Here is a 15,138-nt window from a genome sequence, read left to right as displayed (position 1 = left end):
CCTACAGTGGAACATGTTTCTGTGTTTCAGAATTCTGAGTCTAGGGCAGGCAAGTGTGGCGGCATTCATATATAAAGGAAGGCTAGGGAGAAATCTACTTTATGTCATGCAAATCCCCTGAAATGTGGTTAAGAATTTCAAACCAAATAGTTCAAATACTTTCAAAAGCAACTGGGCTTTTGCTAACTGTTTGTTATTTTAAGTGGCTTGTTTCTAAACCAGAGGAAGTGCTGATTGCAAGGTAGTTGGTAGGCCAAACCTGTGCCCAGAAGTCTAGAATTCAGAACCCATACCAACTAAGGGTCTAGCCCTAGGGCTTCTGTTTGATAAGCCCAAATCTTCTCAGTACTCAGTGTGGTTTTTCAGCTGTTCTATCTGACTAGAGTCTGGGCAGTTGAGCTAAGAGCATGCTTCTCATTAGTGGGAAATATGACCTATCAAAATTGAGATCTGTTTATCTCTGGCAATCTTATTTCGCCCTCCAGAAGGGCTGACCAATCCATCTTTTGGGCAGGTTGTGTGTGTGGGGGGGAGGGTCACGGAACCTTCTTTGTGAAGCAGGCTACAATTTCATTTGACTTTTCATTATGCTTCTTGAGAACAGTAGGCAATTAACTTTCCATCACTGGCCAGCAGGATTTCTTTGTTCATTGCTTTGTCTGTCTTCCCTCACAACCTCCCAGATATCAGGCATATGAAAATCAAATGGATCACTGCTCTTGCTCTGCTTAGAAAATTGAGCTGACTAGAACAGTTAATGCCTATAAGCCTTGGAGGGGGAAGGGCCACAGTGATTGTTCTGGAGCTCTTTCAGCATCTATTTAACCCAGTTCTTACACTCTCCCCTGGTTAATTGAAAGGTGGTCAAACAACAGAAGCTAAATGGCAAAAAGCAGCCCTCTTCATGTGTTACGGGCCATCACAACTTGCCAGGCTGCCTTTTAGGTTTTGAATAGATCCTTTTAATCTATGCATTCTTGGTGTTTGGAACAGTCAGACTTCCTTTAAACAAAACCAAAGCAACCACAAACCATCTGAATTGAATGGTGGGAGGCAAGATGCACTTACTTTCTATCCTCATTGAGCCTTCAAAGGATGCTGTTCCTTCAACTAATTACTTCCTGTAATGAATATTCTATGCAAATGAAACGAGAGTTCTTAGAATGCAGCATGAGCTGGGCACAGATCCGGGCTATCAGTGTTGACAGACACTTGAAGGTTCTCAAGGCGTACTGGATGAGTGAGAGTTACCTTGGAATAGATCTGAGTGAACAAATGGCTGCCTTGTTTGTTGGCTGAACTTGGTTCATCCAAAGCAACCCAGTCCTGACCTTTTCTATCTAATGGGAAGGGGGTCATTTATATGTTTATTGAAACTCATCACCCTGATCTCCGTGTAGACAATCAAGCTGAAAAAGGCATGAAGTTTCACGACAGAGTCACATTCATATTTTGCACCACAAAAGCCATCCAGTCAACCCCATGCCGAAGTAAGTGCACACCTGCAAACCTCCCACAGGGGAGAGTTAAACTGTGGTTGAAGAGGCATCAGAGTCTTTCTGTATCTCCACACAGACCGTCAAGGCCTCCCTAGGAAAGTGAATAATCAGCAATGGCACCCTATGCCCCAGGCTTGGCAGTCTCCAGTCTGTTCTCAAGCTGAGCTCCCGAGATGGAATAGGCAGGTCGTTGATGGACAAGGTGGCACATGTGCCTCGCATCTGAGAATTTCTTCTTAGTGCACACCACTGGGGGAAAAGAAGGAGAAGCTCGGTAGTCAGTTGTGGCAAGACTGTTAAGTATGAAAATGTCAATGTCTGAAGATAATCCAAGTGCCTGATGATCTTAGCTCTAGGTGAAGTGGCCTTTCTCCTGCATCCAGAGTGGGAGTCATGGAAAAGAAACAGAGGCTCTTTTGTTATTCCCACGGTTTATTTTTAAACCCCTTTCTCTTCCTCTTCTCTACTCAAGTTTGGTAAGTAAACCCTGCCAATTGGACCCAGGGCTTAGGTACTGGGATTCTCAGTGGTTTCATAGTCTTTTGAAAATTGTGCAATGATTCTCCGGGCCAGTGGGTTAGTGGTCTTCAGCAATTCGGCTGCCGAGGGACGGGACCTCAGAGTTGCCTTACTTCCCTTCTTCTGTAGCAAGGCCTTGAAGTCATCGTTTCGGCCTGCATCTAGGTTGGCATTGTTGCTTGAGCCTGAGGAGGCAGCAGGCTCGCTGATTGGAGAATCGGCTGTGTTTTTTATCGGCGAGTGGGAGCTTGGTCTGTTGCCGGCAAAGGCCTCACCAGGCTCCTTCCAGCCCAGCAACTTTCTTTTGGACCTAAATAAGAGAAAGTTTGGTTCGAGTGATTTTTTTTTTTAATGTTTTTGCCATAGGGTGCATGCACTTGACTGAGACACAGAGAGAGACAGTGAGAGGCAAAGTGGGAAATCAGAAATCACTCCCCAGGGGGAATGGCCACACAGCAATCCCTTCTCCTCCGTTATCCTCCTGGGATTTGGGGCACACACGCACACACGCCTGGCGTGATTTCCATGCTATTGGGTCCAGGACTCGAACTGCAGTCAGTCACATGGGGGTCCAGACCTTAACCACCATGCAACCCGCAGGCCCTAGGTTTGAGTGAATATAGGAGGCATTTACCAAGGCTTCCCAGAACTCCCTGTGAGTGACATGATCTGAGGACATCCAGATAGCAGCCCTGCAAGCAGTCATATTGTCCCACTCTCTATCTCACCTCTAAGTCCTCGGAGTCCGTTGTCAAGCCCCACAATACTTTCCAAGCTGGAGTCACTTGACATATGCCTGCAGGCTCAGTCTTTCCCAGGTTCTGGGACCAAGTACAAATTTAAGGAGTTGAAGCTAGTAGTAGCTCAGTTACTCTGAATCAGGACAGTCTGGGGGTTGATGTTTTTCTGAACTGGTGCTCCAGCTCCAATAAAACTGGGCTCTTTCCAATTTCCTTGTCACTGTGCCTTGTGCTGTGTGCCTGTCCAATAACTGGGTCCCCCTTTGCCTAAGCTATTGCTTTGATATGTCACCTGGTGCCCCACTTCACCTCTTGATAAGACTATTTTTGGTGCAAGGAATTCCATGAAGGGTTAAATGTCTCTGACTGTAGATGGAATTGAGAGAGAGCAGATGGAGCCACAATAGGCCAAGTGGTTGCTAGGAGACGAGGGGCCTCTCACTAGGCACCTGGGCCAACCTTCTCTTCCCCTCCTCCATTTCACTCAAAGATGTCAGGGAACTTGAGATGGGAGACCCTGGGCTGTACTCACATATGTAGGCATCTGAACTCAGTCTGCAGCTGAAATTCTAATGGGTGCTCACAGCTAGCAGTTTTTCTTTAAGTATAAAAAGGGAAGACCGCATTTAGAATGAAGGAAATTGATTCAAACCTGTGTATCACAGTAAATAAATCTTCAGTTGTGCGTGAAGCCACAAACACGTCATCATCCTCCTCTGCAATCCATTCAGCTGTTTTATCACTGATTAAACTTTTCTCCTCGGCGCTTGGCTCCGCAGAACTCCCTAGGCATAGAACCAGAAGGAATGACTTTGACCACAATAGATAAGATGGTGCATTCTCCTATGTTATTTCTTTTGATGTTGAAAGCAACTCGGGAAGGGCAGCAGGGCAGAGATTTTTAATGTCTCTATTTTGCAGAGGAAGAACATGAAGTTCCAAAGTTTAATGATTTACTCAAGGCTGAGTGAGTGGTGAAGACTGACCTGGTCCCTGTTTTCTGATGTCTTTTTTTGTTTTTTTCTTTTGAGAGATTATTGCTATAGGGCACATGCATTGGACAGAGAGACATAAAGCAAGAAATCATTCCCCAAGGCGGGGATGGCCATGCCAGAATCCCTTCTCCTCTATTCTCCTCTCAGGATTTTGGGCATGCACACACACGTGTCCAGCATGAGTTTCAAGCTGCTGGGTCCAGGACTCAAATCGTGGTTGGCCACGTGGGAGGCTAGAGCCACCACCTGCTGTCCCCTCATGTCTTTTACTTTTTTTTAATGTCTCTATTTTGCAGAGGAAGAACATGATCTTAAATCTTTTTTAAATGCCAGAAGGCACTTTCATGTACCAGAGAGAGGACTGAGTGTGAGAAAGAGAGAGAGAGAAGTGGGGCAAGCACACTCTCCCACAGGACCTGGTCTTGTCACGATCCTTTTGCCTCCAGTTTCCCAACCTGTCAGGATGCTGGGTATGTGTTTTTGGCATGTTTTTCCAGTTGCTGGGGTGGGGACTTAAACCGAGCTTGGCCGTGTAAGATCTGGGTTCTTCTGTGCAGAGCTTAACCTTTGTGCTCCAGGGCTGGCCCTCTCATACCTTTTTTATTACAACAGGTGGCGTGAACATTCTCTTGTTTTAAATAAATCGTGTTTAGAAATCAAGGAGCCGAGGTGATCAGCAGGTGGTGTGGTGGTGAAGGTGCTAGACACTCCCACTTGGCCAACCATGGTTCAAGTCCTTGGCCTGGTGACTTGCTTTCTCACTTTCTCTCTCTCTATCACTTTGGTCAAATTATAAAAAAAAAGAATGAATACATAAAAGAAAAGAACTTAAAAAAAATCAAGGAGCTGAGAGTGATCTAGAGCAATAAAGTGGGAGAGAGTTGTTTCAGAAGCCTCTGAGGCACTTGAACCCTGTCTGGGAAAGTCAATTCAGTGTAAAAAGCACTGTATGCAGTGTAAAAAGTGTGAAAAATACTGTAGCTAGTGGAAAGCACAATGGAGGAGGAGGTAGTCCATAGGGTAGTGGGTGAAAGTGAAGCCATTTGAATCTCTTGGGGAGCCTGTGAAGTCTGAGAAAACATTTTCTGAAATGAAATATGAATTTAATCTGTTTGATTGTTTTAGTTACAACAATTTAACTTATATTGAAAATCTAAATCAGCTTAAAGAAGTCATGAGATATTTCGTGTTAAAGGGCAAAAAAAAAAAAAGAAATGAGAGGGGCCAGAAAGTGGTGCACCCACAAAATGTGATGCTGTGTGAGGCTGACCCACATGGGCAGGTTCTGGGTTCACATCTGGAGACCTCCCTGAGTATGCCTCACATGTATATGCCCATGACTGGGGTTGGCCGAAGCTGGGGGTGGATCATGGTGTGAAGACCCTGTTGGAGGTGCTGTCTCTCTTTGTCTTTTGCTCATGGAGAAATAAATAAGCTTTAAAAAACAAACAAATGGGTCAGTCAGTAGAATGGTGGTTAAGGCAGCTGAATCCCACATGGCTAACTGTACAGTCCAATTCCCAGACCTGGAATTTTGAAATTCAACATGCTGGGTGCACGTGCATGTGTGCCTGCTCCAAAATACCTGAGAGGAGAAGGGATTGCCAAGTGGCCATCTCCCCAGGGGTGCTTTCTCACTTCCCCTCTCTGTATCTCTCTGGTGAGCACATGTGCCTATATCTAATTAACAAAGAAAACAAAAAGGATGAGAAACATGGATGAACTTTGAGGACATTAACCTAAGTAAAACGAGCCATCACAAAAAGACACATATTGTACCACTCATATGAGGTACTTGGAGTTGTCAAATTCAGAGACAGACAAAAGAGCGGTAGTTGCTAGGGGCAGGGGTGGGGTGGGGAAGGGGAGTTGTTTGATGAGCACAGAGTCTCAGTTTTGCAAAATGAAAGGAATTGTAGAGATTAGTTGCTCAACAATTTTTTAAAAAAGATTTTATTTAACTTTATTTATTTAAATTTTTACCAGAGAAGGAGAGAGGGGTGGAGAGAGAGAGAGAGAAAGAGAGAGAGAGATATTGAGGGAAAGTGAGAAAGCAAGCTGCCAAGTCTGGGACTCAAATCATTGTGGGCCATGTGGGACAGCGCCCTTCACCACCACGCCACCTGCTGGCCCCAGTTACTCAACAATGTTAATGTACTGAACACTAATGAACTGCACACTTAAAAATGGTTAAGATGGCAAACGTTGTTACATGTGCTTTACCACAGTGAAAAGAAAAAGAGACAGATTGAAAAGGATGAAAAGCATGAAGTAGCCTAGTCTTCCGGTTCCAGAAGAGCTAGCCTCAGACCGTCCAAGAAAATGAGCTTCTTTTCCTCTGAATGCCCCAAAGAAAGGCTGCTGCTGGTAACATATCTCATTGTTTCAGAAGCCTCCAAGGGACTTGGAACCCTGTCCGGGAGGGTATTGAGTCCCATGCATTAAACTCAATTCAATGTGACTAGTGAAGAGTATTGTACAATGGAGGTGGGGAGAGTAGTCCCTAGAGCCGGAGTGCATGCCTGGCTAGCTAGCTAGAATCCTAGCAGTCCCAGGGTGCTGGGACCTAGTGAGATTTCAGTCTCCCAGCACTAGGGGATCAAGGATAGACTGGCCCAAACTGGCCCTTGGACATCTGTCCAGGGTCAGTCCTGATCCTAAGGGCAGTAAGGTCGACCCATGGCTCCTATTTAGAGTAACAAAAACCTTCTAGAGGTGCCCCCTACTGACTTAGTCATCCTAGGATCAGGACAATTATTCTGGGGCATCTGCTTCTGTTCCTGGCACTCCATTCTTACTCTTCTCTCCTATGACTGAAAGAAAAAGACAATAGACAATTTACTAACCCAGGGGACTCGCCTCCCTTTCACCGTCAGCCTGTGGAGTTGAAGTTGTCCTTTTGCCAGGTAACTGTAGATCATCACCAGTAGGGGGACACTTGGCATCTTCCTTCAGGGTGATGATGGGGCTGAGAGGCAGCCTTGGCTCTGCCGCATAGGCTTCCACTTGTGCTGTGGGTGAGGTGAGAGGCAGGTACAGCACGTTGGGCTTTTTTGGCACAGGAGGTGGAATCTTGCCTTTCTTTTTCTCAGCTTCTTCCTGACTCTGGAGGCTAATTCTTTCCGGCAAGACTGTCACCTTTGGGCCCTCATCCTCCATGCTTCCTTGGGGTGGTTGCTGCGTTCCTGAGAAGAAAGCACCAGAGGAACTGGCAAAAGGCGTGAAAACAAGAGATGAGGGTGCTGTTGGCTCCCCAGGACTTCTGCCATCAGGGCAGCTGGAGGGCTTTGGTTTCCGCACCACTGTGTAACTGTCTTGAGGAAGCGGCCTCACATGTTGAACTGAGCTCTTAGGGGTCATAGCCAAGGTAGGTGAAGTTAGTGGATACTCCTCAGGGACAGATGGTGGTTTGTGGATCAAGCTCGGAGGTCTCCGAGCTAGTGGGGGCTTCTCTGCTATGGGAGGTTTCGTCTTTCTCTCTGGCAAGGAGAAGACTTCTTCTGCTCCAGGTTCCTCACCATAGTCAGGGCTCTCAATGTCATCTTCTGGCTCAGACTTGCTGACTGACCTCAGGCGAACCGAACGTAGGTCAGACTGAGTAACCATGGGCATGATTGGCTGGTTGGGACTGGTTTTCTGGACTAATTTGGCTCCAAAATTTGTATCTGAGTGATGCCGACTTATCTTGGTTTTGCTTCTGATGGAGATACTCATCCCTGACAAGTCTAGATTGGTCGAAGAGGTCAATGGTAGATCAAATGAGAGCCGTGACTTGGAAATTTTCTCCATTGGTGATGTCGGGGGCAGTGATGACTTCCTCTCAGGAACCACTGGACGTACCCGGACACTGCTGCTTGGAGCGGGTAAGTGGCCAAGGGTCAAAGACATAGAGACAGTGGGTGTTGGTGTCTCTGACTGGCTGGAGTATCCACTGGAGGGTGACATCAGTCCAGTGGGCCTTCCTGGGGAGGATACCTCCCTGGCCTCCACCTCAATGGACAGTTGGGAGGGCGTAGTGGCTCTAGAGGTGGAAGGGGAGGCAAGAGATTCTGAGCTGCCTTGAACTTGGGTGCACTCAATGACTGTGGTGCCGGTGGCAGTGCTGGAGCTGGACAAAGACTGGTAGGTATCACCAGACTTCCAGTCAGTAAGATACCAGTGGTGGGAGAACTGTGTACCTTCTGGATCTTTGAGAGTCGGCATAGCTGAGTGACCCTGAGCGTCTGGGTGGGACAAGTGATGTCCTTGGTGTTCCAAGGAGAGGCAAAGGCTCCTGGGCCTCTGGTCCTTTGGCAGTGCTGACCCACTTTCTGGCAAGAGGACTGGCTCATCTTTGACCAGAGAGACGCTGCGTGTTGGCGGGCACGGCTTCTTCTTGGCCTTCTTGAGTGAGATACTCTTGGATCTCTGCCTTCGGTGCTGAGCCTCCTGTTCGGAGATACTCTTGGATCTCTGCCTTCGGTGCTGTGACTCCTGTTCAGCACTGAGGGAGGCAATGTTGTCAGCACTGTTACTGCCCTCTGAACTTGTGCTGGCATAAGGCAGGGCACAGGCTTCACTGGCCTTCTGTTCTTCATCATAGTCCACCTCTGTGGTTCCTGAGTCTGTGGGCACAGACAGCGACCGCTCCCGGAATCTGCTGGTCCCACCTGGACCTGTCTCCAGCTTTGAGGTACCACTGGACAGGAGGCCAATCTTGGAGGATCTTTCCAGTATTCGCCTTCGCTGAGTATGGTGCTCAGAGGAGCCAGCGGGCCCACTGCATCCTGGTGGGTTATCTCGAGCAACAAAGAGGGTAGCAGCCTCCTTCGGGATCAGAGGTGGGAGTGTGTTCAGAGAGACCCAAGAATTCCCAGAGGATGGGTTTTTTCCATTTTCATGGACTTGACTGCTCTGGCTGGTGGTGGCACTTGGAGTCATGTATGTAAAAGCATCTGCCTTCCAGGAAGTGGAGAATGTTGATTCTGTTGGTCCGTTGCAAGAACTGGGGACACTGTACACCATTCCCATGCTCTCCATACCAAGAGGGTTGGGGCTGCTATGTGTCTGGTGAGGTTCTTCTGGCTCACTAGGAGGATTTCTCAGTACTGGCGAGGTGAGATTCGAGAACCGAGCTTCCTGACCAACTGCAAGTCTTCCATGAACACCTTCTGGAACAGAGTGACTAGGCCTGATGTCTGAAGCGGCAGGGCGGGCCACACTGCCTGTGGGGCTGCTGCTGTGACCTGGAAGAAGCAAACACAGCATAAGTGGTACAGCAAGGGATGCCTCCATTGACTGTTTCAAGACAGGAGCACCAACTGTTTGTCAAGAAGTATCTGGTAAACAGCTTGGTCAGAATTCCTTGGTTCTTCCTTCCCACAGGTAAGGATGCTGGGGAAACTGGGCCCTTGTCCATCACTACACAGCGAGCCACAGGCTGCCCTCGAGTTGTCCAGGTGGCTGCCAAGGACTTTTCAGCTTTGATGATTCCTTTCAGAGCTGAAGTGTCACATAGCACATGGGACTGCCTTGGGGTTTCCTATAATTTCACCCCAGGCTCAAGAAGCCATCACAGACCTCAGCATTTGTCAGTCCTTAGATGGGAGCCGAGGCTTCCAAACTATGATGGCACTATATGACTTTAATCTGGAATACACCAGAGTTGTAAAACTAAGAGTCTGTGGATAAGCCCCGGTTTGGTGGTGCAGCAGTGGTGCAATGCTGGAAGCCTAATAGAAGACAGGGGTCTGGTTTTCTGGTCAACCTGTACATGACAGCCACATGCTTGTCATGGCCAGCTGGGAGGGCTGGGGAAGAATCATGGCATGAGACTTTGTTGAAGGTGCTTCTCTCTTATTCGTTCTCTCTCTCTCTCTCACATGAAATAAGTACATACATAAACAAACTAAAAGGAAAAAGAGAGACTTAGGATAACCTACGGATGTGAAGAAATGGTTCAGATGTTTCAAATCCTCAAATGTTTTCTTAGACACACAATGATACTGTTACATCATTATGATTACTACTACTACTACTATACTCATTTGTGATCATTTATAATCACGGCCATGATTTGTCAAATACTGACTATGTATTAGGCACCCAGTAGGCAAATTACATACAATAACCCTAAAACTCCTCACAATGACTCTGCCTGGTTGGGATCATTATCCCTGTATTCATTTATGGATGAAGAAGATGAGACTCAGAGAGGCTATGCAATTTGACCGAGGCTTCATGGTTAATGAGGAGAGAGGCTGGGACTCTCATCATCTGGTCTGGGCTCTTTGAATGGCACTCATTTAATGGTTCTGTTAAGATGGTGGTCTTACGTGCTAGGAGTGTGCATGTGCCCAAGATCCTGACAAACTGGAGGGCTAGAGGAAGGATCGTGGCATGACAAGCTCCTCTTGAGGGCACTTTTCTCTCTTGTGCATGTGCTATCATGAATAAAAAGAAATAGACTTCAAGAAAAGATGGCAGTGGGCCAGCAGATGGTGTGGAGGTTAAGGTGCTGGATCTCACATGGCTAGGTTTAGTGGTTCAAGTCCCAGACCTGGTGGCTTGGGAATCATGCCAGGTGTGTGTGCCTGCATGCCCAAAATCCTGAGAGGGAAGCGGAGAAGAAATGATTGTGGCATGGCCATCTCCCCCAGGGGGTGATTTGTCATCTTCCCTCTTTCTGTCTCTAGCTCTTTCTCTGGTGAGCGTACACGCCCTATAGCAAAGACAATAACAAAAAAGATGGCAGTTTAGCTACGATCCAAAGGTTATATCACATTAACATTGGGAAAAAAATGAATTTGAGGCTGGGAGACCTGCTCTCCATATTCATTTGCCACCCTTGCTAAGAAGCCCTTGACTATCCTTAATTACTGCATTGGCTTTTTTAGGATGTCCAAAGCCCTCCCCTCACCCATGGATTATTCCTGTTTCTCATCATCACAACAGCACCTGGGGATGGGATTGGCAAGGGGAAGGGCCTAGGGGTCAGCTGTAGTGGGGTCACCTTGGTCTCGCTGGGAAAAGTTAGAGAATCCAATAATCGTCCTTCTCCGCCTCAGGGTGGACTTGGGGTTCACGGCTGTCTCTGTGTTAAACAACGAGTGTCGCAAACTTGCATGTTTATCAAACTGCTGCCCTGTAGCCAAAATAAAGACACTTGGGTGCATCCTGGTTTCTGTTTAAAGGGCAGTGGGAATTGGCCTGAGGTAGAGAAAAGGGATGATGGCAGTAGCGATGAGCATGAATAGCGTCTGAGGTGGGTGGCGCTTCCTCCCCATCCCTCCCAGTTTGGCCCTGGACACACATGCTAGGTTTCCCAGGCTGCACCTGGGTCACCTGTGAGTCTTAGGTGGGCTGGACAGTGGTTTTCAGCTCTGCTTGCACATGGGAATAAACAGAACAGCTTTTGAAACTCTTGTACCTAGACACCCCCCACCCTAAGAACACTTAAGTCTCTGGAAGTAGGACCCAAGTACAAGCATTTTCTAGAAGTCCTCAGATATAAAGCCAGGGTGAGAACCGCCGGTACAGAGTGACAGGCTGAGACTAGACACTGTGAGCCTGTGAGTTTTTCTTAGAGAAAGCCTATATATATGGGCCAGGTAAGGCTAGGGTTTCCAAGAAGCTGCCCTACTGCCCCCGACCCCCACTATCCGGGGAAAAGCCTGACATTCTGTCCTACTGCCTCCTGTTCACATTTGACCAAATTCGGCCACTGCACGCTAACTGAGCTCTATTTCTCTTAAAGCACTTGGGCAGTCCTTTGCTCCTAGAAATTGCAGGGGGCAGAGGGAAGGTGAGGTAGGGCTGGGGATGAGGTGTGTGGCTCCCTTCTTGCTCCCTTATTCATCAGCTGGCTGATCAGACCCACTCCTCCCAGCCATGCACATACACACCCCAGGAAGTGGCTCTGTGGGTAAGATGAAGTCGGCCTCACTGAGAATAAGAGAGATGTTTAGAAACCGTGCCTGGCATCATGCTGGGAGTCTCTCTTTGCCAGCCCTCACTCCTCCTGCTACCTGCTCCGGACTGTGGGCTCTCTTTCCTGCCTCTGATTTCTCAAGATGGTACCAGTGGCAGTGAATGGTCCCATTATCCAGGAAGCATTGCCACATGTGGTCAGAGCTGTCCTCATGTCCTCCTCAACTTTTTCCAGCATAGCCCAGGCTTGTGGTGGCTCCCAGGATCCCTCTGACCCCTTTGGGTTACTGAGATCTTGATTTCATCAGACCATGGGCCATGTCTCTTTCTGAAAGGACTGGCCGTCCTTCTCTTCCCCTTATAGCCGATGGAGTGTGTTAACAATGGCATGGTCTAGAGAGCCACATGCCCCCAGAGGCACAGCCAGAGGAGTTACGTAAATCATTTCCCCCACTCTCAAGTTCCCACTGGATCCCCTTTGGGTTTTGTTTTGGTTTGGTTTTTGGCTTTAGTCTCTTTACTTGCCTTCTTCAAAAACTTGCCAAAGCTGTGGAGGCCCACCTCCCCCAGAAGACCCAGTGTTCAGCGAAAATGCCATAGGCCTTTGGTCTGTACCCAACTGTGACCCCTACCTTTTACCTCCAGCACTCTGAGGCCCACTGTCCCCCTCCGACTCCTACCTATAGACTCCAAACCCAGCTTCGGACACAAGAAATCACCTTTTCCCAAACCAAACAGAACTCACGAAGCAAACAGAACTATATATGTTCCAAAGAGCACATGAAATGGTAACGTTTTGGAGCTTTCTGTTAAGGAAATAGCATTTGCTATCAGATGGTCTCAGTTAGGGTGGCAGTGCCAGTAGGGAGTGAAGAAAGAGCAGCCAGAGCCCCCTCCTCTGCATGCCTCCTGGTGAGAGCCATGGCCTTGACAGTGCAGGGTGAGCCAGCAGCAAAGGAAGTTTTGTGCCCTCCCCCAGTGCCCAGTGCGTTCGGAGAGGATGGTCGCTAGTGGCATGGAGGGAAGCAAACAGAGGTGGTGCTAAGCAACTCTACCAGAGATGTTGATGGGCACAATGTCAGACTGTGTGGAGCAAGGCTGAGGCCACCGCTTCTCCTCTAGGATGGGCAGAGGGAAGGGGCTATTCCAGGTCATGTGCTTGTCGGCTGTGCTGGACAGGCTCAGGGAGGCCTCAGGGGCCCTCACGCCCTGGGTGGTGGTCTCATCCTCGCTCAGCTGCCGTTTTGTAGGCTGTTGGGAAAGAAGGCGATGGAAAGGATGTGCTACTGACTGGTGACGAGCCCACGCCCACAGGATAGCGGTGTAGGCAGGGTGGTTGGAGGCTTGGTCTGGGAGGCAGAAAGCACGGACTGGCTGCCAGGCCAGGCACCTGCTGTGCAGAGCCCATCCCAGTCGGGGCCTCATGGTGGCTCTGCTGGTGAGCAGAGGTGAGCAGCAGCTTCCAGTGGGTAAGCACTCGAGGTCCCCTGTCAGTGGGTGCACGCTGGCTCTCCCAGGCCAGGGCAGAGGCAACTCACCATCAACACAAACTCCAGACGCCTGGCAGACTGGGGCCTTGGGCTGGGGGTGGGTTCAAGGGCCTCATCAGAAGAGCGGAAGGTCTGCCCCAGAAGTCTGGCCTCCGAGTACTGTTCCTCATATTCTTCTGCAAAACAGCACAGTGGAGACAACTCTAGGGGCCAGGGCCAAGTGCTAGGCTGGGGGAGGACAACGAGCCAGGGCTCCTGCTCTAGCTGCCAGGCCTGACTTCCATCGTTTCTTTAGGCTATTTCCCAAGTCTGAGCCACTGGATTCAGAAATGGAAAAATGTCTGCTCCCTAGGACCACGAGGGCTGAGGACAAGAGGAAGCCAATACATTCGAGCTGTGCCAGTCTGAGGACCAAGCCTCAATGGCTCCCACTGGAAGTGCTCAACTTAGGGAAGCTACTTTATTCCGTGAGGGCCTCTCTTTGAAGTCCCACAGCTCTTCAGGTTCTCTGCAATCCTACCAAGGAAATAGCCTATGTGAAGCGAGAAGAAATTTACACTGGGGATTCCAGTCTGAGTTCTCCCTTGGATGGCAAGAGCTCTCACTTGAGTCTTTGTGGGCCTGGTTCCCTGCATCTTGGTCCCGCGTGGATAGGGTCAGGTCTAGGGGACTAAAGTGAAGGAGATGGAAGGAGGAGATGGCGGCATAGAAGACAGAAAAGTTCAGGGGAACGATGCGTAAAATTTGAAAGATTTTACCAAAGTGACGAATTAGATGAATACGCGAAGAAAATGAGAGTAAGAATGAACTTTCACGGCTCCACGTATATTTGAACAAAGACTCAGAATCACAGACGCTCAGGGTTGCTCTTTGGCTTCTCTGGTTCAACACCCCATTCTGAGCTCAGACTCCCTCCTCAGCAGCTCCTCCAGGGGCTTCTTCAGCCTCAGGGCACATACCTGCAGGGACAGGGAGCTCCCTCTCTCGCAAGGCAGCTCATCCTTTCCATGGACAGTTGGGATTGTCAGGCGTTTCAAAAAAGTCCTTCATTCTCTGGAGGTGAATCTGTCTCCCTCCGGGTTTCCACCCACTAGTCCTAATCCTGCCTGTGATAACAGTACTGAGCATAACTTTTTTTTTTCTGCATGCTAGCTCCTCTGATATCTGAACACAAGATTTGTGGTGTCCTTGGCATTTTGCTCCTGTAAGGTCACCACTGTCCTGGCAAGGAAGTGGGAATTAAGGCTGTAGTTCAGTCAAGTGGCCACCTGCAGTTTTCTGTTCTCCGTTAGAGTTAACTTTGGTTGGAATAGATCAACGAGAATGAGAATCGACAAGACCTCTTTTCACATTTAACCTCCACTGGGGGATCCAGTCCAGTGCTGGGTGCTTCCGGAAACCCAAGAGGAGTCAATGATGTGGTTCTTTACATTGAGAAATTCGGGCTAGTTAGGAGGACCAACCAGGTGAACTGTGAATGCTGCGTGCTGGGCTAACTTTGGGGAGGCAGTAGCCACCCAAGAGGCATGCAGACAAGGTTAATACCGAAACAGAGTGAGCGAAGCTCAGAGTGGGAGACCCTGCAGATGCCTCCTGTGTCATCTGGGGCCAGGATTCCAAATGCATGGCTATGTGGCAAGAGGAGGGCTGGAGGGAAATGCAGCTCACATTGTGGGGGTCTCCCTCCCAGCTCTTTGCGAATAGCTTGATCTATTGCCCTGGCTCAGCCTCTGTTTCCTTTTCCCTATGGACGACTGAACTGAAAAACGAGGAAAGCAGCCCTGCAAATAGAGACGTCTAGGATCGTTAGGCTGGAAGGTGAAAGATGTACAATGTTTGCTTTGTTTCGCGAAAGGCTGTCAGCTGGTCCCTGTCCTCCTTCTCCTTTGCCCGACTGCCCTGCCGCTGCGCATCTCGCCTCTGGGCTCCGGCCGCAGCCCCCCTCCCTCGCAGTACCTTGCAACAGGCTCTGGAGATTGAGCTGCGC

At 48.9% G+C, this 15,138-nt stretch overlaps 1 protein-coding gene across 1 annotated transcript; it reads right to left on the bottom strand.

Annotated features, from left to right (window-relative positions):
- Positions 1-6: 6 nt before the first annotated feature.
- NHSL2 (NHS like 2) lies at positions 7-13,442 on the bottom strand (the record flags this gene model as incomplete). The annotated part of the gene is made up of 7 exons (XM_027768062.1): positions 7-2,328; positions 3,411-3,543; positions 6,600-8,164; positions 8,210-8,978; positions 10,745-10,876; positions 12,717-12,912; positions 13,200-13,442. Coding segments are annotated over 7 exons (3,360 nt in total), but the record flags the coding sequence as incomplete, so codon positions are not given.
- Between the last annotated feature and the right edge of the window lie 1,696 nt (positions 13,443-15,138).

The sequence above is a fragment of the Tupaia chinensis genome, unplaced genomic scaffold, assembly GCF_000334495.1.
Source record: "Tupaia chinensis unplaced genomic scaffold, TupChi_1.0 Scaffold145304_1, whole genome shotgun sequence".
NCBI lineage: Eukaryota > Metazoa > Chordata > Mammalia > Scandentia > Tupaiidae > Tupaia > Tupaia belangeri.
The sequence above is the reverse complement of the archived record's forward strand: the minus strand, read 5'-3'. Positions and strand labels throughout refer to the sequence as shown.